Here is a 25,161-nt window from a genome sequence, read left to right on the forward strand (position 1 = left end):
AATAAACTGTGCGAGTGCAACTATAAATAAATAACGAGATACAGGCCTTTGAAATGAGGTAATTGATTTGGGGTATATTTCAATGATGGGGCAAATAAAGTTGAGTGTAGTTGTCCCCTTTGGTTCAAGAAGTCTGGTGTTTGAGGGGTAGTAACTGTTCTTGAACCTGGTGGTGCGAGTCCTGAGGCACCTGTACCTCCTACCTGAGGAGAGAGGAGAGAGCACGTCCTGGGCGGTGGAGACCCCTGATGATGGATGCTGCTTTCCTGTGACAGCGTTTCATGTAGATGTGTTCAGTGATTGAGGTGGGGTGGGGGGGACCTTTACCTTTGCTAACCCTAACCCTTTCTGCCTCTGATCCTCCGATGAGGACTGGCCCACGGACCTCTGGTTTCCCTCTCCTGAAGTCTATCATCAGCTCCTCGGTCTTGCTGACATTGAGTGAGAGGTTGTTGTCATGACACCCCTCAGCCAGATTTTCAATCTCCCTCCATATGCTGGTTCATCATCCCCTTTGATTTGGCCCACGGTCGGCAAACTTGAATATGTCATTGGAGCTGTCCTTAGCCACACAGTCGGAAGGGTAAAGCAAGTAGAGCGGGGGGCCTTGTGCTGATGGAGATTGTGGAGGAGATGTTACCAATCTGAACTGACTAATGTTCAGTTAGCCAGTGGCTAATGTTATCCCACTTTTCAAAAAGGGAGGGAAGGAGAAAACGGAGAACTATCTAGCCTAACGTCAGTCGTGGGGAAGATGCTTGAGTCCATTATTAAGGACGAAATAGTGGCACATCTAGATGGCAGAAATAGGATTAGGTCGAGCCAGCATGGATTTACCAAGGGCAAATCATGCTTGACTAATCTGTTGGAGTTTTTTGAGGGTGTAACAAGGATGTTAGACGAGGGTAAGCCAGTGGATGTTGTATACCTAGATTTTCAGAAGGCATTCGATAAGGTGCCACATAGGAGATTGGTGAGTAAAATCAGAGCTCATGGCATTGGGGGCAGGGTTTCAACATGGATAGAAAACTGGTTGGCAGATAGAAAACAAAGGGTAGCAGTGAACGGGTGTTTCTCGGACTGGCTGGAGGTGACTAGTGGGGTACCACAGGGCTCTGTATTGGGACCACAGCTCTTTACGATTTATGTCAATGATTTAGATGAGGGCATTGAAAACTATATCAGCAAGTTTGCTGACGATACTAAACTGGGTGGCAGTGTGACATGCGAAGAGGACGTTAGGAGAATACAGAGAGACTTGGATAGGCTGGGTGAGTGGGCAGATACTTGGCAGATGTCATTCAATGTGAATAAATGTGAAGTTATCCACTTTGGAAGCAGGAACAAGAGGGCAGAGTATTGTCTGAACGGTGTAGAGTTAGGTAAGGGAGAAATGCAAAGAGACCTAGGAGTCCTAGTTCACCAGTCAATGAAGGTGAATGAGCAAGTGCAACAGGCAGTGAAGAGGGCAAATGGAATGTTGGCCTTTGTTACAAGGGGAATTGAATACAAGAGCAAGGATGTCCTTTTGCATTTGTACAGGGCCCTGGTGAGACCACACCTGGAATATTGTGTACAGTTTTGGTCTCCAGGTTTAAGGAAGGACATTCTGGCAGTTGAGGAAGTGCAGCGTAGATTCACTAGGTTGATTCCTGGGATGGCAGGGCTGTCTTACGCAGAGAGATTGGAGAGATTGGGCTTGTACACGCTGGAATTGAGGAGATTGAGAGGGGATCTGATTGAAACGTTTAAGATAATTAAAGGATTTGATAGGATTGAGGCAGGAAATATGTTCCAGATGTTGGGAGAGTACAGTACCAGAGGGCATGGATTGAGAATAAGAGGTCAGTTATTTAAAACAGAGTTGAGGAAGAGCTTCTTCTCCCAGAGAGTTGTGCAGGTGTGGAATGCACTACCTCGGAAGACGGTGGAGGCCAATTCTCTGGATGCTTTCAAGAAGGAGCTAGATAGATATCTGATGGATAGGGGAATCAAGGGATATGGGGACAAGGCAGGGACTGGGTATTGATAGTGAATGATCAGCCATGATCTCAGAATGGCGGTGCAGACTCGAGGGGCCGAATGGTCTACTTCTGCACCTATTGTCTATTGTCTATTGACTGGGGTCTACAAGTGAGGAAATCCAGGATCCAATTGCACAAAGAGGTACTGAGGCCCAGGTCTTGGAGCTTATTGATTCATTCTGAGGGGATGATGGTAAACTGGAATAGCAGATCTGAAGATGACACCAAGATTGGGTGCCTAGTGGACAGTGAGGAAGTCTTTCAAAGCTCGCAGTGGACCTGCTAGGAAAATGGCAGAAGGAATGCACTTTGGCAAGAGAACGCAGGGTATGATTTACAAAGTGACTGACAGTGAACTGAGGAGTGCAGTAGAATTGACAAATCTGGCATACAGATCCATAATCCCTTGAAAGTGGCATCATAGGTAGAAGGGGGTTGAGATTTTGGCACATTCTTAAATCAGAGCATTGAGAACAGTTGTGATGTTATATTGAAATTGTACAAGAAGTTACCGAGGCCTAATTTGGAGTACTGGGTCCAGTTCTGGTTACGTTGCTTCAGGAAAGATATCAGTAAGTTTCAAAAAGGTGCAGAGAAAGTTTACAAGGATGTTGCCATGACTTGTGGATCTGAGTATAGGGTCCTGAGTTGAACTATTGAAGCTGAGTCTAGGATGCAAGAGAAAGAAGCGAGATTTTATGGAGGTGCACAAAACAAAGAGGCGCAGCTTCGCGGTCAGTGTAACGCTTTACAGCACCAGCAACCCAGGTTCAGTTCCCACTGCTGCCTGTAAGGAGTTTGCAAGCTCCATCCGTGACTCCGTGGTTCCTCCAGGTGATCCGGTTTCCTCCCACATTCTAAAGATGAATGAGTGAGTAAGCTGGCGTGCTATGTTGGCACCTAAGGTGTATGTCTTGGGTTGTTGGGCATGGATGAAAACAATGCATTTCACTGTTCTTTTGATATATATATTCAATATGGCAAATAAAGCTAAATTTTTATCTTTATCGTTGGGGTGAATACATACAGGCCTTTTTCCCCTCAGGTTGGATGTGATTGGAATAGAGGACAAAGGTTTAGGATTTAAGGGGAATCTGAGAGGGAACTTCTGCACTGAGAGGGTAATGGGTGTGTGGAATGTGCTGCCAGCAGAAATGGTAAATGCAGTTGTAATGTTTAGAAGAAGTTTGTATGGGTACCTGGAAGAGAGAATATGGAGGACTGTAGTCTGGGTACAGTAGATGGGCTGGTATGGACTAGGTGGATCAAAGGGTTGTTTTTGTGTTGTAGTGCTCTATGACTTGGGGCATTGCCACACCTTTCAAAGTGTATTATCACAATTGCCCGCCTTCACAAGGTGTTAAATCAACAATTTACATTTTTTATCACTGTACAAAAATCTACTTGAAATCACAAGGCATTACAGCAGCTAAAAACCGAGAGGGTGTTGCGAGGATACAGGTATTGCTAGCCACAAATAGGAATTCAGCAGAGGGAGGAAAGAGATTACTGACATCTTGGGTTGAAACACCACATCGGGATGTGCATTGCCAGAGGGTTGAACTCAGTGACAGACAAATACTAGAACAGTGGGTCACCATAAGTATCTTCTCCAGCTCACTCTCTCTATGCCCAAGCACAGAATAAGTGACATGCTGTCTTCCTGAAGACCATTTAGGGAGTCATTGATGTTTTTACAACAGCCTCTGACTGAAGAAACGTCTCTTCATCTCAGATTGAATTAGCCTCCCTGCCATTCTGAAACTTGTGACCTAACTTATTGCAATATATCATACATAGAACACAGAAAATAGAATAATACAGCACATTACAGGCCCTTCGGCCCACAATGTTGTGCCGACCCTCAAGCCCTGCCTCCCATATAACCCCCCACCTTAAATTCCTAGAGGAAATATTTTCATTTCATGCAACCTGTTGAACCCTTTATGAATTTTTAATTAATTTTTTTATAAGTTTCTACACAACAGAAAAAAATTGCCAACAAAATGGAGATTTATACAGTGCTAAACAAACGTGTCACATATACAACTCATAACAATACAGGAAAAAGCACCCAAAATGAAATCATATATAGTATCCTCCCCACCCTCCCTCTACAAACCTCCAAGCCAAGCATTACAATGTAAAGAAAAGTTAATCAGAGCTTTCGCCATCACAGAGCTGTAAACATATTTTTTAAAAACGTATAATGTTTACTAGCTAAACTATAGTGTATTTCACAACAGAAAAAAAAACGTAAAACTTAAACCCTTTATGATTTTTAAAAGTTTCTGTGAGATCTAGTCACCAGCACAAATCCACAGGACGTCACTATAAAACAGAGGCATCAAACCCCCAACTCCGCATATTCTTTGCAACAGGAAAGAGATCCTGTTTAATTCCTAATTTCCAGCATTCTTGTTTTTCTCTCTCTCTCTCCATTCCAGACCTAAGTTTTCAAACAGCGACCAGTAGCAGGGTATAATCCCAGAGGAATGGCAGCCTAGTTACCCACAATTCCCCCGCTCGGGAAAGCGCTCGGTCCGCGGCGATGGAGGTTGGCGGCCGGGGTCGCCGCGGTGCAGGCCGGGAACGCTGGGCTCCGGCTCCGGGAGCGGAGAAACGCGGCCGCGTCGAGAGGCCGAGCGGTGGGTGTGGGGGCCGCGGCGATAAACCCCCTTCCCCCAGGGAGCGTCCCTTCGGTTAGCTCGGCGCCGGTCCCGCCCGCCCGGCCGGCCGGCCGGAGAAACGGGGCCCCGTGGCCGTGGGTCCGGGACGCGGCGAGGGCCCGGCCGCCGGGGACACTTGTCACCGAGCCCGGCGATGCAGCGGCCTCGGCTGCAGTCCCGTTCCCTTCACGGCTTTGCCGGGCAGAGTCAGCCCACGGCGGCCGCCTGAGCCGGTAACCCGGCTCCCGTGCTCGGAGGCCAGTCCGGGGCCCGGTCACTGAAGGGACCGATTCACCCCGCATCGCGGGTAGCGACCCGGGCCGGAGCTGGATTCGGACAGCGAGGTTACGGGGGCAGAGGGTGTGAGGGATGGGATCACAACCCAGGAAGGGAGGGAAGTCTCGGAGGCTGGGAAGATTTGTGGCAACCCACTGGATGCGTTGGCGGGCGGGACCCGTCCCTCGATTCAGCTGGGGCTGCGGGCTGTCGGTGGAGGTGTGTGCGGGGGACAGGGGCTGTAATCCGATTGAATGTCCAGTCTGACGGGATCGTCTCCCTCTTCCTTCCCCTACCCCAGACTCTGTAGGGTAGGCTGTAGCAAGGTCATAAGACACAGAAGTTATTGTCCCTCTCAACCCCCATTCTCCTGCTTTCTTCCCACAATCTTTGATGCCCTGACTAATCAGAACCCTATCTACCTCCCCTTAAATATACTCATAATGACTTGCGCTCCATAGCCGTCCGTGGTGATGAATTCCACTGGCTGGCTAAAGAAATTCCTCCCCATTTCTGTCCTAAAGGGATGTCCTGGAATCACTGCAGTGTTTGTAGCACACATCCTGGGAAAGGTGTAAATCCGGGATGGGGGCAGAAGGGACCATTGGGAGGGGGTGGCTGATCTGGAGGGTGGCGAGGGGGGGAGTAGGAAGAGGTAGGTAACTGGGTGGTCTTGTTCATGCCTCTCTCTGGGGGTAGGGAGGGTGAGGTACTGTGTTTGCTCTGGTCAGTGACACCATTCGCAGAAGCCCAGGCTGCCGTTTGTTCTGGAGATCAGAGGCCAGCTGGGCGGGTGTAACAGAAACAAAAGAAAATGTTGGAAATATTGAGCTGGTCGGTCGGCGCCTGTGGAGAGAGGAAAAGCAGTTTGCCTTTAAGGTCGCTGACCTTTCACCAGCACCGACCGGTCTGTGGGCTTCTGAGAGTCCAGGTTGAGGGAAACTCCCCAATGTCCTGTATCTGCACCAGGCAACCTTAACCCACTGATGTCCGCGGCCCCCTTTGAAATGCCACCGAGGGTGGGGGGGAAGGGGAACCAATGCCATCAGGTTATGAGTTTGCCTGGCCTGGCAGGGTTGAATTATGCGTCTTTATCTCCCCTGCAGTAGGATACTGGAGGCGAGGGGTAGGTTGTGGACGCTTTTAATCGGGGTAACCCAGACTGCACAGGGGGTGGGAGCAAGTGTCTGGGCGGGGGGGCTGCTTTCTGCTTCTGATTGGGTGAACTGCCATGTTCCAGGGATTTGCAGCTGAGGAGGAGGAGGCGCCCCCCCCCCACCCCCCGGGAGGGAACTTGGCAAAGAGATGGCCCGGGCCACGGCGGGAAGGAGAAGGAAACGACCGGAATGAGTGACTGGAGGGTTACGTAGGTCGACGACTGCCATGCTCATGGAGGCCACCGGCCAGCCCGCTGAGATCGCCACTTCCATTTCGGAACTGCAGGTAATGAAGCTCTTCGCCGCGGCGTGGGCTGGCGCGGGGGCTCTTCCTGGTGCATAGAGTTGGTGAGACCCTTCACCGAGCACCTCCCGCACCTACAGACCTTCCCCCCCCACCCCCAACCTGGTTTCACCTATCCCCTGTTAGCTTGTACTCCGTCCCCGCTCCCACCTCTCAGTCTGGCTTCTTCCCCCTTCCTCTCCAACCCTGATGGAAAGTCTTGGCCTGAAATGTCGACTTTATTCCCCTCCATTGATGCTGCCCGGCCTCCCGAGTTCCTCCAGCACTTTGTCTGTGTTCCAGCATCTGCAGAATCTGTTATGAATAAAATGTAAACTGGGTTTATGATCCACTGACACCGGACGCAATTTCCCAACCTGCCTTTCTTTTACGTTATTTTTCTCTCACGCTCGTTTGAAACTAATTTCACAGGTGTTGGTAATGGAGGATTCACAGACAGGAAGCTCAGACCAAACGGCCCCTCCTGACTTGCCGGAGTTACTCGACGCGTCAGGATCTGAACACCACTGGCCTTTGGACATGGCAGTCGAAAGCTCCATTCACCACGCGGACCAAGGGTTCATGGGTTCCGAGTGCGGACCGGACTTCGGCCGGGCGTGCGGCCTGCTGAGGTACCAGCGCAGCCACACCCGGGAGAAACCGTGGAAGTGTGAGGACTGTGGGAAGAGGTTCCTGTACCCGTCCCACCTGGAGGCCCACCGCCGCAGCCACACCGACGAGAGGCCGTACATCTGCTCCGTGTGCGGGAAGGGGTTCAAGCAGCTGTCCCACCTGCAGGAGCACCGGCGGGTTCACTCCGGCGAGCGGCCGTTCACCTGCTCCGTGTGCGGGAAGGGCTTCACGCAGTCGTCCAACCTGCTCATACACCAGCGCGTTCACACCGGCGAGAAGCCGTTCACCTGCTCTCTGTGCGGGAAGGCGTTCACGCGGTCGGACAGCCTGATGATGCACCGCCGCATTCACACCGGGGAGAGGCCGTTCATCTGCTTTCGGTGCGGGAAGGGGTTCTCTCACTCGGGCGGTCTGCGGAAACACCAGCGAGTCCACAAGTGACTGCAGGAGCACGCTCTGCTGGTGTTGCACCTGATAATTGTATCCAGGGTTGGACCATGCTCACCGTCTGCATTCATTCTGGCGCTGTTCACAGCCCATGGCTGGAGTTTAATATTCCTGACGGATGCTGAATAAATCACCTCCAACTTTAACACCCAAAATGTTGTCCATTTAATGGTGGGGGTTGTACACTTTATGATTTAGATATTGTGGAGGCAATTTCTTTGAGGTTTTTCTAATATTGAAGATGACAGGTGTAGGGTGGGAAGCGATAAGCTCTTCTGCTGCTGTGCAGAGTTGAGGACTACCGAGCCAGACCTTTCAGGAACTAGAGTGGTGAAATATTCCTGCATCACACAGGTCCAGAATCTTTCTTTCCTGCAAGTTTGGGGACAAGGCAGGGACTGGGTATTGATAGTGAATGATCAGCCATGATCTCAGAATGGCAGTGCAGACTCGAGGGGCCGAATGGTCTACTTCTGCACCTATTGTCTATTGAGTGGGAATTCGGGTTGGGTGAATGGTAAATTTGAAATGGATTGAATAATATTTGGTCAAGAGTGGGTCTTTACAGCTGTTCTGCACTTTTCGAGACTTGAGGCCACTGGTTAAGGGAAGTGTCTGCTTCTCATGGCTGAGTTTCAGCAGGTCAGAAAACTGTAAAAATTGAGGTTGGGTGACCATGGGTATTTAGCTTAATATATATTGTGGGTATGGTACTGCGGTCTTTAATCAGGGAAGATTATAATTAAGTTTCTCCTGTACCTGTTAACGTGGCCACCGAGTATATATTTGTGGTCTGCTGCTATTGTAGCCCACTCACGTCAAGGTTCATCGTGTCATGCATTCGGAGATGCTCTCCTGCAGACCACTGTTGTAGTGCCTGGTTACAATATCTTCTATCTCCTTCTTGTCAACTTGAACCAGTCTGGCTACTTTCCTCTGACCCCCCTCATTAAGAGGGAGTTTTGCCCACAGAACTGCCCCTCACCAGATGTTTCTTGTGGGGTTTTTTTTGCAGCATTCTCTGTAAACTCTGGAGACTGTTGTGCATAAAAATCCCAGTTGATCAGTTTCTGAGATACTCAAACCACCCCATCTGGCACCAACAATCAAAGTCACTTAGATCACATTTCTTCCCCCGTTCTGATGTTTGATCTGAACAACTGACCCTCTTAACCATGTCTGCATGCTTTATATGCATTGCGTTGAGCTGATTGAATATTTGCATTAACGAGCATGTGTACCTAATAAAGTGGACACTGAATACTTAATATTGGCATAGTGCTGCAGTCCATAATCAAGGCAGAAGTAACTATTTTAGAGATCAAAGTTGAAGTAAATTTATTATCATAGTACATACATGTCACCATTTACTACCTTGAGATTTATTTTCTTGCAGGCATTCATGGGAAAATAAAGAGATGCAATAGAATTTATGAAAACTATACATAAAGACTGACAAACAACCAATGTGCAAAAGAAGACAAATTGTGTTTAAAAAAAAACAAAATAAACAATACTGAGAATATTAATTGTAAAGTCCTTGGAAGTGAGTCTGTAGATTGTGGAATGTAAGAGCACATTATTGCAATGAAACTCAGTAAACATGGTATGAAATGTAAATCATATTTGACAAATTTTCTGGAGATTTTCAAGGCTGTAATGAGCAGAGGTGACAGATGGAAACTTGTAAATGAAGTGCATTTAGATTTGCAAGGGCCATTTGACAATCTGCCACATAAATAGTTGGTGAAGAAGATAGGAACGCCTAGTGTAGGGGAAGCATGTAGGCACAGACAGAAGACCAGTAAATATGCAGAACACAGTGTCGGGATCAAAAGGTGTCTTTCAGGCTGCTGTAATTCAGGGATTAGTTCACACTTCCCATTCTGGTGGGGGTGAGGGCAGAGGGAGGCAGATAGGGTAGATGTTGAGTTAATTGTGGGAAAATTTCAAACATACGACTTAATAAGATTAGGGGCAGCCATTTAGATCTGCAGGGACTTTGCAGGTGATTCTTTCGAATTCTCAGTCCTGGAGGGCAGTGGAGTCTAGATTGTTTGGGATATTTAATGAAGAAACAGGTAATTATTTTGACCGATCAGGGAATTGACAGCTGTGAGGAGTTGCACCCTGCAGCAGGCAAGTTATCAATATTAGACCATAAGAGATAACAGCAGAATTAGGGGATTTGGCCCATTGGGCCTGCTCTGCCGTTCCCTCATTGGTGATCTATTGTCCCTTTCAAACCCATTCTTCCTTCTCTCCATAACCTTTGAGGTTTTTACTGTCATCAACCATAACCTATCAACCTCCACTTCAAATACACACAATGATTTGGCATCCACAGTTGTCTGAGGCAATGAATTCCACATATTCACCACCCTCTGTCTAAAGTTCTTCCTTATCTGTTCTAAATGGACGTCCCTCTATTCTGAGGCAATGTCCTCCAGTTCTGGACTCCTCCACGACAGGAAGCACAACTCCACGTCCACTCTATCTAGCCTTCTCAATATTCGATAAGTTTCAATGAGATGACCCCTCGTTTCTCTGAACTCCAGAGAGTACTGATCCGGAGCCATCAAACATGTCACCTTTCTTTCTTTTTCTTTTTAAATCTTTTTATCAATTTTTAAACAAACATAAATGAGACGTGAATACAGAGAGTTTGAGAGTACATAGTTAATAGTTTAAATAAACATTCAAATAGATGATAATCAATATATAATAACCTCCCAAACTCATGGTAATTGAGGACAAAAGATGTTAAAAAAAACCAAAAAAAGAGAAAACAAACCTAACCAACATGGGTCATTGCATTATGTCAAATATACACAGCAGCATCAATAACTCCGCACCTCCATCCAAATAATTAAGGATAATAAAAGAGAGGTTTAGGAAAAGACAATTTAACTCGTATGAAAATGTTGAATAAATGGTCTCCAAGTTTCCTCAAATTTAACTGAAGGATCAAAGACAACACTTCTAATTTTTTTCTAAGCTCAAACAAGAAATAGTTTGAGAAAACCACTGAAATATAGTTGGAGGATTAATTTCTTTCCAATTCAATAGAATAGATCTTCTAGCCATTAATGTAACAAATGCAATCATCCGTCAAGCTGAGGGGGATAAACGACTATTATCCGCCATTGGTAAACCGAAAATTGCAGTAATAGGATGCAATCTGATATTTAGAACTGCTGAAATAATACGGAAAATATCTTTCCAGTAATTTTGCAAACAAGGGCAAGACCAAAACATGTGGGTCAATGAAGCTACTTCAGAATGACATCTGTCACAGGTTGGATTAACATAAAAATAAAATCGAGCAAGTTTATCCTTGGACATGTGAGCCCTATGTACAACCTTAAATTGTATTAGGGCATGTTTAGCACAAATAGAAGAAGAATTGACTAATTGTAAAATTTTCTCCCACTGCTCTGTGGGTATAAGACAGTGAAGTTCTTTTTCCCATTCCTTCTTAATTTTTTCTGATACTTCTGGCTGTATTTTCATGATCAAATTATAAATGGTGGCTACTAAACCCTTCTGACAAGGATTCAGAGCTAAAAAATTTTCCATAATGTCCGATGGAGATAATTTTGGAAAAGACTGTAACTCATTATTCAAAAAATTTCTAACTTGCAAATATCTAAAAAAAATGAGTTTTAGGTAAATTATATTTATTAGATAGCTGTCCAAAGGACATAAAACTATCTAAAAATAGATCACGAAAACATGTTATACCTTTTGTTTTCCATAAAACAAAGACTTGATCCATAAAAGAGGGCCGAAAAAGAAAGTTGGATATTATAGGGCTTGATAAGGTAGACTTATTCAAGCCAAAAAATTTACAAAATTGAAACCATATTCGCAATGCATGTTTAACTATGGGATTAGTTATTTGTTTATTTAATTTAGATAAAGAAAAAGGAAGTGATCACATATCTTTTCATTCCCAAGATAATTTTTGCGAAGTTCCTCTAGACCCTCTCCGATGTCTGCAGGTCCTTGATTGGATAAGGGACTCAGAATTGCTCACAATACTCCCAAGTGTGGTCTACATCCTTGCCTTTACATTTCAGTCCTCTCAAAATGAATGCTGAAGTTACATTTGCCCTCCTTACCACAACTCAACTTAGAAGGAATCCTGCACGAGGACTCCGAAGTCCCTTTGTGGCTGTAATTTCTGAATGTTCTCCCCACTTATAAAACAATTATTATAAAGATAGTCTGAGCTTTTATTCCTTCTATGAAAGTACATGGCCGTACACTTCCCAATTCTATATCCCATCTGCCACTTCTTTGCCCATTTTCCCAATCTGTCTAAGTCCTTCTACAGACTTCCCTGCTTCCTCAATACTACTTGTCCCTCCAACTGTCTTTGTTTGTCCACAGACTTGGCCACAAAACCATGAGTTCCATCGCCAAATATTCTGAACAATTTCTGGCTACGTTGGCCTACACGTTCTCCAGCTATTTGTTCTTTTTGTTTTGGTGCTAATTCATTGTCCCGTTTCCCATATGCAAACCTTTTCAATTTTTAGCCAGTCGGGGAGTTTGAGGTGCCGCGCTGTGATTATTCCTGTGGCGGCCTTCATTACCTCGAAACCTCTGTGGCCTAGAATTCGCCCCGTCCATATTGCAGGTGCGAGGAGTGTGATGTGGGTTGAGGGTGGGGGGTAAAGAAACCGTAATGTGCCCATGTGCAGTCGGCTGTGGGTTTCAGTCTCCCAGGAACTCCCCCTCCCCCTCACCCGACTGGGGTTAAACTGTGTTGTGACCTAACATCCTGCGACCGCCACAGAGCCTTGTCCCTTACCCCACTCGCTATGCACCCATCGCGTCAACATAGGTCCGCCTGCTCGGTACCGGGCACACGCGTTGTTTGGGTCATTTTCCTACAGGGTAGGTTGTACATAAAGCGATAACCTGGGTTCCGATCTCCCCCGCCCTGAGACCGAATCTGGATAGACTGATGCGAGTAAGGGCTGTCCAGACACCATGAAACTCCGAATATCGAAATCCAAGGATTTAGGACTGAGACTGAAGAGTTCATCTCACAATCAAGTTGTGAATTGACTCCCAGTTCGCTATAAATAGGCCTCAATGGGAGGTAGAGTTTTGGGATAATAGGTTATAGATAAAAGTAGTCGAGGGATGGGATTGCCGCTCTGCAACGATCTTCGTTACAAACTGTTCTCCCCACATTCCTTACAATAATAGCAGCCGCCTACACGAAGCTGCCAATTAATCCTCCAACTCGCACATCTTTGGTGATAGGACAGAGGGGTATGGAAACCCGTGCGTTGCAAAATGTAAATTCAAAACGCCGGCTGAACACGGACTGCTGGAGCGGTATGTATATATGTAATTCATTTCTTATTTTAAAGATACAGTTGGATAATGAGCCCTTCCGGCCCAAACGAGCGCACGCTGCCCATTTGCCCACTCACGCTGGTGCTCCATACACATTTCTACCCGTTAGCAGCTTCTGGTGTCTCCATCAAAGTGGGGAGGGATTTGTGTGACAGGCTGGGATTTCATTGATACCCTCCTGATCAGCACACCTTCCTCCACAGCAAAGAACGCGGTTCCACGTTACAAATTGTGGGAGACATTTTACCGAACCCGTGGCCTGATTCGAGTTCACGGGGAGGAGAGGACGCTCTCCTGCTCTGAGTGTGGGAAGAGGTTCGCTCGGTCACTCAGCCTGCAGGGAGAATGTTCCAATGTGAAGATTTTGGATTCATCAGTAAGACACCTGTGAGCGGTCGGATTATGTAATGTAAGGAATGTCGAGTCTGACACTGACGGGACAGCCCTCAATCAGAATCAGGTTTATTATCACTGACATGTGACGTGAAACTTGTTAACTTAGCAGTAGCAGTTCAATGCAATCCACAATCGAGCAGAGAAAAAAATAATAATAAATAAACAAGTAAATTGATTACGTGTATTGAATAGATTTTAAAAACGTTCAAAAACAGAAATACTGTATGTTTTTTTTAAAAGTGAGGTAGTGTCCAAAGCTTCAATGTCCATTTAGGAATCGGATGGCAGAGGGGAAGAGGCTGTTCCTGAATCGTTGAGTGTGTGTCTTCAGGCTCCTGTACCCCCTCCCTGATGACAGAGGGGAAGAGGCTGTTCCTGAATCGTTGAGTGTGTGTCTTCAGGCTCCTGTACCCCCTCCCTGATGGCAGAGGGGAAGAGGCTGTTCCTGAATCACTGAGTGTGTGCCTTCAGGCTCCTGTACCTCCTCCCTGATGGCGGAGGGGAAGAGGCTGTTCCTGAATCGTTGAGTGTGGGTCTTCAGGCTCCTGTACCTCCTCCCTGATGGCGGAGGTGAAGAAGCTGTTCCTGAATCACTGAGTGTGTGTCTTCCGGCTCCTGTACCTCCTCCCTGATGACAGAGGGGAAGAGGCTGTTCCTGAATCGCTGAGTGTGTGTCTTCAGGCTCCTGTACCCCCTCCCTGATGGCAGAGGGGAAGAGGCTGTTCCTGAATCGCTGAGTGTGTGCCTTCAGGCTCCTGTACCCCCTCCCTGATGGCAGAGGGGAAGAGGCTGTTCCTGAATCGCTGAGTGTGGGTCTTCAGGCTTCTGTATCTGTAGCGTTGACCATTTCTGTTTCCACAGATATGGCCTGACTTGCTGAGTGTTGGACAAAGAACACTGGGTATTCTAAAATGGTCTTTCAGCAGATTGGACCCACGATGAGGGCAACAGGCTCTGGAGTTGGGAGGGGGGAGGGTGTGAACACGTCGTTGACCGTTTACTCTACTGGTGACAGCACTTGGATAGACACAAGTCTGTAGCTATCCAGGAGGGACTGGAATAACATGCCTGGGAGGAAGGAGGGACATGGATATGGTTTGCAGGAGGCGGCAAACTGGGTGGATGGTGGTCAGGTGAAATTCCAGATGTGAAATGTTGGCTCAGATAAAGCCTCATGCCTTGCCAGACACAAATTTGTGGCTGTGGAGTTTCAGGCAACCCCAAGGATTGGAAATCAGTGATCTGAACTTGTAGAGGAGAATAAACCTAATCTTCACGCCCAGAAACTGTAAGAGTTTTACTAAACAGTCTGATAGATCTGGTTCAGAGAAGTGTGCTGGAGATGTTGGAGAGGACGAGCTAAGGGCTATCAGTGAATGTGAAAACTGAAATTGTTCAAAGTAAATTTATTATCAAAGTATGCAGAGATGCTACGTTGTGATTCATTTTCTAGTGAGCATTCACAGTGAAAACTCGTGCAGCGGTTAGCGCAACGTTTTACAGTATCAGTGACCTGGGTTGAATTCTCGCTGCCGCCTGTAAGGAGTTTGTATGATCTCTCCCCGTGACTGTGTGAGTTTCCTCCGGGTGCTCCGGTTCCCCCCTCCCCCTCACAGTCCAAAGACGTACCGGTTGGTTAAATGGTCATTGTCGATTGTCCCATGATTCAGCTGGCCTTTAATTGCTGGTTGCTAGAAGGCGGGGCTGAAAGGGCAGAAGTTCCTGTTTCATACCGTATCTTAATAAATAAATAAATAAACAACCATAACGAAAAAGACCAGAAATTGCGCAAATGCAAAAAAACCCCCAAAATAATAATAAATAATACTGAGAGCATGAATTGTGGAGTCCTTGAAAGTGAGTCCGCAGTTTGTGAAATCGGCTCAGTGTTGTAGGAAGTGAAGTTATCCTTTGCAGGTTCAGGAGCCCGATAGTTGTAGGGTAATGACTGCTGCCGAAATCGGGGCTCTCTCCTGTATTTCCTTTCCGATGGCAGCTGTGAGAAGAGAGCGTGGCCTGGATCGTGGATGCTCTGTGCTGAGGGCAGGGAGGGCGTCCCTGTGACGGGCTGGGCAGTATTCACCACTTCGTTGTTGCTGGGCAGTGGTGTTTCCAGACCAGGCCAGTCAGGACGCTGTGCTCAGTTCATCTATAGATCTTCGTTAAAGTTTCAGACGACACGCTGTCCTCTGTTCATCTATAGATCTTCGTTAAAGTTTCAGACGACACGCTGTCCTCTGTTCATCTATAGATCTTCGTCAAAGTTTCAGACGACACGCTGTCCTCTGTTCATCTATAGATCTTCGTTAAAGTTTCAGACGACACGCTGTTCATCTATAGATCTTCGTTAAAGTTTCAGACGACACGCTGTCCTCTGTTCATCTATAGATCTTCGTCAAAGTTTCAGACGACACGCTGTCCTCTGTTCATCTATAGATCTTCGTTAAAGTTTCAGACGACACGCTGTCCTCTGTTCATCTATAGATCTTCGTTAAAGTTTCAGACGACACGCTGTCCTCTGTTCATCTATAGATCTTCGTCAAAGTTTCAGACGACACGCTGTCCTCTGTTCATCTATAGATCTTCGTCAAAGTTTCAGACGACATCTGCGCAAATTTATAAGAAAGTAGAGGCGCTGCCTGTGTTTCCCGATGAGATCACTCAGGGTCATCATTTATAACTCAGAAATATAAAGGATGAGGAGAGATTCCATGCACGTACAGACAACCGCGGTGCCTTTATTACACTGTGACTTTCAAACACGAGGCCAGGGATGACGCTATTTAAAAGCGATATTTAGATTAGAATGCATGGCGGCCGATCTTCAGGATTCATTGCATTTGAGAAACAGACCGGTCTGTGCTGAACGAGTCGGGAGCGGTGCGACAGAAGTAACGTCACCAGAGACGTACAAAAGCTGGATGAACTCTGCAGGTCGGGCAGCATCCGTTGAAAGAAGCAGTCGATGTTTCGGCCCGAAACGATGAATGCTTCTTTCAACGGATGCTGCCCGACCTGCTGAGTTCCTCCAGCCTTTTTGTCCGTCTTGATTTGACCACAGCAACTGCAGTGAACTTTGTGTGGACGTCCCCAGCACGCGTCCTCGTATGGGGAGCTGAGCTTCGGGGGTGGGGTTAAATCAAGGTCTGGACCTCGGGCCTGAGGGGCAGCGGACGGCTGGGCTGGGGAGAGAAGCCGCGGGCGGCAGCACAGGTCCTACCGCCCCAACTACTCGCTGTCCATTATCAACCCTCAAGGACTTGGCTATTAGAAGTAAACCAGTAAATGCCGGAAGCCCTCGGCAGACCAGATGGCATCGGTGGAACTGAATAAGCGGTCGATGTTCCGGGCTTCAGGAGTCAGAGAGGAGGGGGAAGATGCCAGAATAAAGTGCTGGTCGAGGGGAAAGAGGCTGGCTGGAAGGTGAAGGTGAAGCCAGGCGGACGGGAAAGGTCAAGGGCTGGAGAACAAAGAATCTTATAGGAAGACCATAGGAGGGGACACAGAAAGAGGCAGGCAGGTGAGAAGGTCAATGGTGGCAAATTTGTTCAACAGCAGGAGAAATGGATATTCATATCATCAGGTTGGAGGGTATCTGGTGAGGGTGGACTTATCTTGGTGCAAGGGGAGGCTATGGCCGACACGTTGGAACGGAACGGGAGTGGGAATTAAAACGTTTAGCCTCCGGGAGGTCCCGCTGGTGGTGCGGCGGTGCTCAGCGAATTGGTCTCCCAATTTACGACGGGTCTCACCAATGGAGAGGAGGCCACATCGGGGGCACCGGACACAAGAGACTTCACCGGGTGTGCAGGTGGAGTGCTGCCTCACCTGGTAAGACTGGGGTGTGGGCTGGTGTAGCGCGTAGGCCACTTGCAGGGATAAGTGCCGGGGAGGGACAAATGGACGAAGGAATCATGGAGGAAGCGAACCAAAACAGAATGCAGAATGGAGTTGCACAGTGCAGGCAGACAACGGGGTGCAAAGCCATGACAAGGTGGATTGTGAAGTGGAAGGTCCATCTTGCACAAGAGGTCCTTTCAATAGTCTTATAACTAGTAGGAGCTGTGGCAGAAACTGTAGTGAGGGTAGCTCCGAAGAATCTGTGGCTGAGGAGCTGATGCAGGGATTCAGCTTGTTGGATTATTGGGGTCTCTTCTGGGATAGGGATGACCTGTACAAGAGAAACTTTTGCAAAATGCTGGAGGCACTCAGCAGATCAGGCAGCATCTGCGGAAATCGATAAGCAGTTGGCATTTTGGGCCGAGATGAAGTCCAAAATCCCGATGTGGGATCTCGGCCTGGGACGCTGACTGTTTATGCTTTTTTTCCACGGACGCTGCCTGGCCTGCTGAGCATTCTGTATGCGCTGTTCTGGAGTTCCAGCATCTGCTGAAACACTTGTGTTTATTATCCGTACAGGAGAGACAGATTATTGAACTAGAGGGACTAGTGGCTGGGGGATCTTCTCGAGCTGCTAGCAGAGTTTAAAGTGGCAAGTGTGTGAAGTCCTGAGGAGTAGAGAGGCCGTTGACAAGTTGGGGGATAATGTAGCCGCTGAGATCAAACTTGGTTATCGGTACGGACAGGAGTGCAGTAAAGGCAGAGGAAAGACCATTGCTTCAAATTGTCTGTATTTCAATACAAGAGGCTCGCGAGTAATGTGATTGAAGTCAGGTTGCGGATCGGCTCTGGCGACTGGGATATCGTAGCTAATACAGAAACATGGCTGAAGGAGGGACAAGAGAGGCAGCTCAGTGTCTCAGGATACGGACGCTACAGGTGTGACAGAGGTGCAGGTAAGAGAGGAGAGGGTTTTGCCTTCTTGATAAAAGAGGACATAACGGCGATGCTTAGGCTGTTTTTAGGAGATCATCCAGTCAGACCAAGTCAGAACTTGTTTCTAAGTACAGTCAGCCTAGAATTAGAAGCAAGAGGGGATGTTTACTCCCAAACACAAGGAAATCTGCAGATGCTGGAAATCCAAAGCAACACAGAAAACGGTGGAGAAACTCAGCAGGTCACACAGCATCAATGGAAGAGAGGAAAGAGTCAACATTTCGGGCTGAGACCCTTCATCAGGACTGGAAAGGAAGGAGAGAAATCAGAGTAAGAAGTTGGGGCGGGGTGGGGAGTACAAGGTGGCAGGTGATGGGGGAAACCGGGAGGGGCAAAGTAAAGGGCTGGGACGTTGATTGGTGTAGGAGATGAAGAGCGGAAAAGGGGAAATCTGATAGGAAAGGACAGATGATCATGGAAGAAAGGGAAGAGGTGATGGGCAGGTAAGGAGAGAAGGTGTGAGGGAGGAAGAAGATTGGGGAATGGTGAAGGAGTGGTGGGAGGGTAATTACCAGAACTTCGAGAAATAGATGTTCATGCCATCAGGTTGGAGCCTAATCAGACGGAATATGAGGTGTTGCCCCTCCTAGCTGAGTGTGGCCTCATCACGGCAGTAGAGGAAGCCATGGACTGACATGTCAGGATGGGGATGGGAAGTAGCATAAAATGGGTGGCCACAGGGAAATACCGCTTTTTCTGTTGGATGGAGCATAGGTGCTCAGCAAAGTGGTCTCCCAGTCTACATTGGGTCTCCGCAATGCGCAGGAGGCCACTCCGGGAGCACCAGATACTGCAGATGACCCCAGCAGACTTGTAGGTGAAGTGTTGCCTCATCTGGAAGGACTGTTTAGGGTCCTGATTGATAGTGAGAGAAGAGGTGTGGCACTTGTTCCACCTTCAAGGATCAGTGCTGGGAGGGAGATCAGTGGAGAAGAACAAGTGGACTAGGGAGTGATCCCTGTGGAAAGTGGTGGGGGAGGGGAAGATGGGTGACGCTCGGTGGTGGAATCCCGTAGGAGATGGTGGACTTGACTGAAATTATGTACTGGATGCGGAGGCTTGAGTGGTGGTAGGTGAGGACAAGAGGAACCCTATCCCTGTTGTGGCAGTGGGAGGATGGGATGCAGGCAGACATGTGTGAAATGGAAGAGATGCGGGGGAAAGCAGTGTTGATGCCAGAGGAAAGGAAGCCCCTTTCTGTGAAGGAAGAGGAAGTATCAGTTACTCTGGAATGAAAAACCTCATCCTGAGATTCTGGAATGAAGATAAAGCTTTTCATTCCAGAACAACTGGGATGGAACTGAGCATCTGCCCAAAGAGGGAGGCCTTTAAAAGTGTAATGTCCAGAATTCATGGCTTTCCGGTTCATGTTAGGATGAGGGGAATGGCTGGCAGGTTTAGGTACCCTGACCGATGCAAGGGAATCTTTTAATGATTACAGGTTTGGAGGGCAAAAACTAGATATGGGAGGAATTTGGCTGGCAAGATGAGGCAAAATCCTAAAAGATTCTACAGGTGTTTTAAGAGTAAGAGGGTGGCTAGGGAGAGAATAGCTCCCTTAACAATCAGCATGGCAGTCTGTGTCTAGGACCAAATAAAATGGTGAGACTTTAAAACAATATTTCTCTTGAGTTTTCTGTGGAGAAAATTATGTAAGTTAAGGACATTGGGGAAGTGTATTTTGAACCACATACAGACGAGCAGGGAGGAGGTATTGGAGGCCTTAAAGTACATTAATTCTAGTTTAAATTAGATTTGCTGGGGGGTGGGAAAGGGTGCATAGGAAACCATAGAAAGGGTGCAGAGGAGATTTACAAGGATGTTGCCTGGATTGGGGAGCATGCCTTATGAAAACAGGTTGAGTGAACTCGGCCTTTTCTCCTTGGAACGATGGAGGATGAGAGGTGACGTGATAGAGGTGTACAAGATAATGAGAGGCATTGGTTGTGTGGGTAGTCAGAGGCTTTTCCCCAGGGCTGAAATGGCTAGCATGAGAGGGCACAGTTTTAAGGTGCTTGGAAGTAGGTACAAAGGAGATGTCGGGGTAAGTTTTTTACTTGGAGAGTGGCGAGTGCATGGAATGGGCTGCCGGTGACGGTGGTGAAGGTGGATACGATAGGGTCTTTAAGGGACTGCTGGACAGGTACATGGAGCTTAGAAAAATAGAGGGCCATGGGTAGCCCGAGGTGATTTTAAGGTAAGGATATGTTTGGTACAGCATTGTGGGCCGAGGGGCCTGTATTGAGCTGTAAGGTTTCTATGTTTCTTTAAGGTGGATAAATCCTCAGGGCCTGACATTCCTGACCTTGTGGGAAGCTAGAGAAGAAATTGCAGAGCAGAGCCCTGCAAAGATTTTGGGTTCATCTCTGGCCACAGTTGAGGTTCCCGGGGTCCGGAGAGTGGCCCAGTGTGGTCTTGTTGGCTGAAGGAGGGTTTCAAAAGCAAGCCAGGAAACTACTGACTGGTGAGTCTGACATCAATGGTGGGTAAACTTGCCGGAGAGGATTCAGATACAGGATCTACCAATGTTTGGAGAGAGAGCGTAGGTGCAGAGCCACAGCCATTAGAGGGTTCACCCTCCAACAGAGGGTTGGAGCCACTGTTGGGTCAGTGGTAGGATGCAGAACGTGATGGTCTGGAGGGGTGGGGGGGTTTCTCAAACTGGAAGCCTGTGTCCACTGATGTGCCACAGGCGCTGATGCTGGGGTCTTGCTTGTTTATAATTTATATAAAGTATTTGTATGTGAATGTACAAGGCATGGTTGGTAACTTTATGGAGCTTATTCAAATAGATCGTGTTGTAGGTATTGTAAAGGGTTATGAGAAACTGCAGGGGGTTCATGATCAATGAATACGCGGGCTCAGGATTGGCAAGTGGCTTTCAGTCCTGACAGATGTGAGCTATTGCATTTTAGACCGTAAGACAAAGGAGCAGAAGTTGGCCATTCGGCCCATCGAATTTGCTCCACCAATTTATCATGAACTGATCCATTCTCCCATTTAGTCCCACTCCCCCGCCTTCTCACCATAACCTTTGATGCCCTGGCTACTCAGATACCTATCAATCTCTGCCTTAAATACACCCAATGACTTGGCCTCCACTGCCACCCGTGGCAACAAATTCCACAGATTCACCACCCGCTGGCTAAAAAAATTTCTTCGTATCTCTGTTCTGAATGGGCGCCCTTCAATCCTCTAGTCATGTCCTCTCATACTAGACTCCCCCACTGTGGGTAACAACTTTGCCACATCCACTCTGTCCATGCCTTTCAACATTCAAAATGTTTCTATGAGGTCCCCCTCATTCTTCTAAACTCCAAGGAGTACAGACCAAGAGCGGTCAAACGTTCCTCATATGTTAACCCTCTCATTCCCGGAATCATTCTCGTGAATCTTCTCTGAACCCTCTCCAACGTCAGCACATCCTTTCTTAAATAAGGAGCCCAAAACTGCACACAGTACTCCAAGTGAGGTCTTACCGGTGCCTTATAGAGCCTCAACATCACATCCCTGCTCCTATACTCTATTCCACTAGAAATGAATGCTAACATTGCATTTGCCTTCTTCACCACCGACTCAACCTGGAGGTTAACCTTAAGGGTAACCTGCACGAGGACTCCCAAGTCCCGTTGCATCTCAGAACTTTGAATTCTCTCCCCATTTAAATAATAGTCTGCCCATTTATTTCTTCTACCAAAATGCATGACCATACACTTTCTGACATTGTAATTCATTTGCCACTTCTTTGCCCATTCCTCCAATCTATCCAAGTCTCTCTGCAGACTCTCTGTTTCCTCAGCACTACCAGCCCCTCCACCTATCTTTGTATCATCAGCAAACTTAGCCACAAAGCCATCTATTCCATAATCCAAATCAAACGTAAAAAGAAGCTGCCCCAACACGGACCCCTGTGGAACACCACTGGTAACCGGCAGCCAACCAGAATGGGATCCCTTTATTCCCACTCTCTGTTTCCTGCCAATCAGCCAATGCTAAATCCACATATGTAACTTTCCTCTAATTCCATGGGCTCTTATCTTGTTTAGCAGCCTCATGTCAAAGGCCTTCTGAAAATCTAAATACACAACATCCACTACATCTCCCTTGTCTAGCCTACTTGTAATTTCCTCAAAAAATTTGCACTAGGTTTGTCAGGCAGGATTTTCCTTTAAGGAAACCATGCTGAGTTCTGCCTATCTTGTCATACACCTCCAGGTACTCCGTAACCTCATCCTTGACAATCGACTCCAACAACTTCCCAACCACCGATGTCAAGCTAACAGGTCTATAATTTCCTTTTTGCTTCCTTGCCTCCTTCTTAAATAGCAGAGTGACACCTGCAATCTTCCAGCCCTCCGGAACCAGGCTAGAATCTATCGATTTTTGAAAGATCATTGCTAATGTCTCCGTGATCTCCACAGCTACTTCCTTCAGAACACGAGGGTGCATTCCATCTGGTCCAGGAGATTTATCTACCCTTAGACTATTCAGCTTCTTGAGTACTTTCTCTGTCGTAATTGTGACTGCGCACACTTCTCTTCCCTGACACCCTTTTTTTGGAGATCAAACCATGGTAGGACACATACGGAATGCCAGCACCCTTGTCAGTGTTGTGGAGCATAGAGACCCAGGACTGCAAGGGTTTAGTTCGCAGAAACAGGTGGGTGAGGTGGTGAAGAAGGCGTTTGGCACGCTGGCCTTCATCAATCTGGACATTGAGTATCGGAGCCGGGATGTTATGTTGCAGTTATATAATTATTCGGTGAGGCCGTATTTGGATTACTGTATTGTGTAAGTTTTGGTCACCTTGTTATAGGAAAGACGTTCTCAAACTAGAAAGAGTGCAGACTAGATTTAGCAGGGTGACTGGACTTTGGGGCCTGAGTTATAAGGACAGATTGTGTAGACTAGTGCTTCTCCTTTAGAATGCAGGAGATTGAGGGTTGATCTGATAAAGCTGTTTAGGATCATGAGGGGCATGCACATGGTGAAAGCCCAGATTCTTTTTCATGGAGAAGAGTGCTGTAAACAAGGAGGCAAAGAATTAACATGAGACGTGAGAGATTTAAAAGAGACATCGGGCAGCTTCTTCTCGCAGAGGGTGTGCGTATTTGGAAAGAGCCGCCAGGAACAGTGGTTGAGGCAGACACATTAGCTGCATGTGTAAATCACCTACAGACATGCATGAGTAGGAGGGCTATGGGCCAAACATGGGCAGGTGGGACGCTGGACAACAAAGTTGGTGTGGATCAGTTGGGCCAAGGTACCCGTTTCCACGTGCTGTGACTCTACGTTAAAGCGGTTGAAAGTATATCATGGCCTGAGTTTTCAGCAGAGCTTTGGCATGTAGATCACAGCATTAAAATGTATCTTCATTTGATTCTGTCTTTCGGCCTGACCTCATTTATCTCAGTCAGCCTGCCTCGTAAACAAAGGTTGAGGTCAGGACTGCTGAGGACATTCCTTTTGTCCTGTTTAAAACAAAAAGCCCTGTGGGAACTGCAAATCTGAAATAAAAACATAAGATGCTGGTGACACTCAGCACGTCAGGTAGCATCTGTAACTGATGCATTAGGTTTTTTTAAAGAGACTTTTCAGGTTGTGGGTCTGATTGCAAAGGGAAAACGGACAGAACAAATTTATTACGTTTTTGAGGTCTAGAGCACGTAGATGAATCTTGTCCGACACCATCTGGATCTCCAACGAGATGGTATTTGACCAGATGCCTCACCAAGTGTTAATTCGTAGGGATCCATATGTTGGACACCAATAAATGATTGGCTGACGGGTAGGAAGCAGCAAGCAGGAATGAGCGATATATTTCAGGTTGCAATCCGTGTCCAGTGGTAAACTCAACATGCCTCAAAAGGTTATACTAGTGAAGCACATGATGTTGGAAGTAATATATTGTTATGGAGATAGGGTTGCCTAACAGAAATTGGACGTAGAAGGGGAGCTGGAAGTCCTAGTGCAGGATACGCTAAAGGTTAAAGCTCGGCGGGTAGCAATCAATGTGAGAGGTTGTTCGTTGGGGATGTGGCGTGAGGTTTAAAAAGAGCTTGGGTGCTCTTTGGCTTTTATCTTGGCGTGTGGCAATCAGCGTGGGTTTAATGCTGAGAAGTGTGAGGTTCTACATTTTGGCAGAAATAATCCAAATAGAACATACAGGGTAAATGGTAGGGCATTGAAGAATGCAGTGGAACAGAGAGATCTAGGAATAACAGTGCATAGTTCCCTGAAGGTGGAGTCTCATGCAGATAGGGTGGTGAAGAAGGCTTTTGGAACGCTGGCCTTTATAAATCAAAGCATTGAGTACAGAAGTTGGGATGTAATGTTAAAATTGTACAAGGCATTGGTAAGGCCAAATTTGGAATATTGTGTACAGTTCTGGTCACCGAATTATAGGAAAGATATCAATAAATTAGAGAGAGTGCAGAGACGATTTACTAGGATGTTACCTGGGTTTCAGCAATTAAGTTACAGAGAAAGGTTGAACAAGTTAGGTCTCTATTCATTGGAGCGTAGGAGGTTGAGGGGGGATTTGATCGAGGTATTTAAAATTTTGAGAGGGATAGATAGAGTTGACGTGAATAGGCTGTTTTCATTGAGAGTAGGGGAGATTCAAACGAGAGGACATGATTTGAGAGTTAGGGGGCAGAAGTTTAAGGGAAACACGAGGGGGTATTTCTTTACTCAGAGAGTGATAGCTGTGTGGAATGAGCTTCCTGTAGAAGTAGTAGAGGCCAGTTCAGTTGTGTCATTTAAGGTAAAATTGGATAGGTATATGGACAGGAAAGGAGTGGAGGGTTATGGGCTGAGTGCGGGTAGGTGGGACTAGGTGAGATTAAGAGTTCGGCATGGACTAGGAGGGCCGAGATGGCCTGTTTCCGTGCTGTGATTGTTATATGGTTATATGGTTAAAGGAGGTGTGAGCACAGCAGGCGTGTCTGGAGTGGGTATTGTTAGAGCAGTCCAGGTTTGGCTCAACAGGCAGAGTTTCTAAACAAGTGAATGAAACCCTTTTTACCAGGCAGCTCTGGAGATGTGGCTTCTTCGCCCCTTGC

The 25,161-nt window shown here is 47.1% G+C and overlaps 1 protein-coding gene across 1 annotated transcript; it reads left to right on the forward strand.

Annotated features, from left to right (window-relative positions):
• Positions 1–4,567: 4,567 nt before the first annotated feature.
• Positions 4,568–7,644, forward strand: LOC132381649 (zinc finger protein 239-like). Its single transcript, XM_059951244.1, has 3 exons — positions 4,568–4,672; positions 6,210–6,412; positions 6,842–7,644. The coding sequence occupies exons 2-3, from the start codon at positions 6,353–6,355 to the stop codon at positions 7,481–7,483; spliced, it is 702 nt and encodes a 233-aa protein (XP_059807227.1). The 5' UTR covers positions 4,568–4,672; positions 6,210–6,352; the 3' UTR covers positions 7,484–7,644.
• Positions 7,645–25,161: the final 17,517 nt, after the last annotated feature.

Source organism: Hypanus sabinus, chromosome 26 (genome assembly GCF_030144855.1).
Source record: "Hypanus sabinus isolate sHypSab1 chromosome 26, sHypSab1.hap1, whole genome shotgun sequence".
In the NCBI taxonomy this organism is placed as follows: domain Eukaryota; kingdom Metazoa; phylum Chordata; class Chondrichthyes; order Myliobatiformes; family Dasyatidae; genus Hypanus; species Hypanus sabinus.

Bases quoted from the DNA above. Each gene is read 5' to 3' on its own strand.
- LOC132381649 (XM_059951244.1), top strand. From the start codon at position 6,353: ATGCTCATGGAGGCCACCGGCCAGCCCGCTGAGATCGCCACTTCCATT. The intron at 6,413-6,841 runs GTAATGAAGCTC...CTAATTTCACAG, and splicing joins CTTCCATTTCGGAACTGCAG to GTGTTGGTAATGGAGGATTC.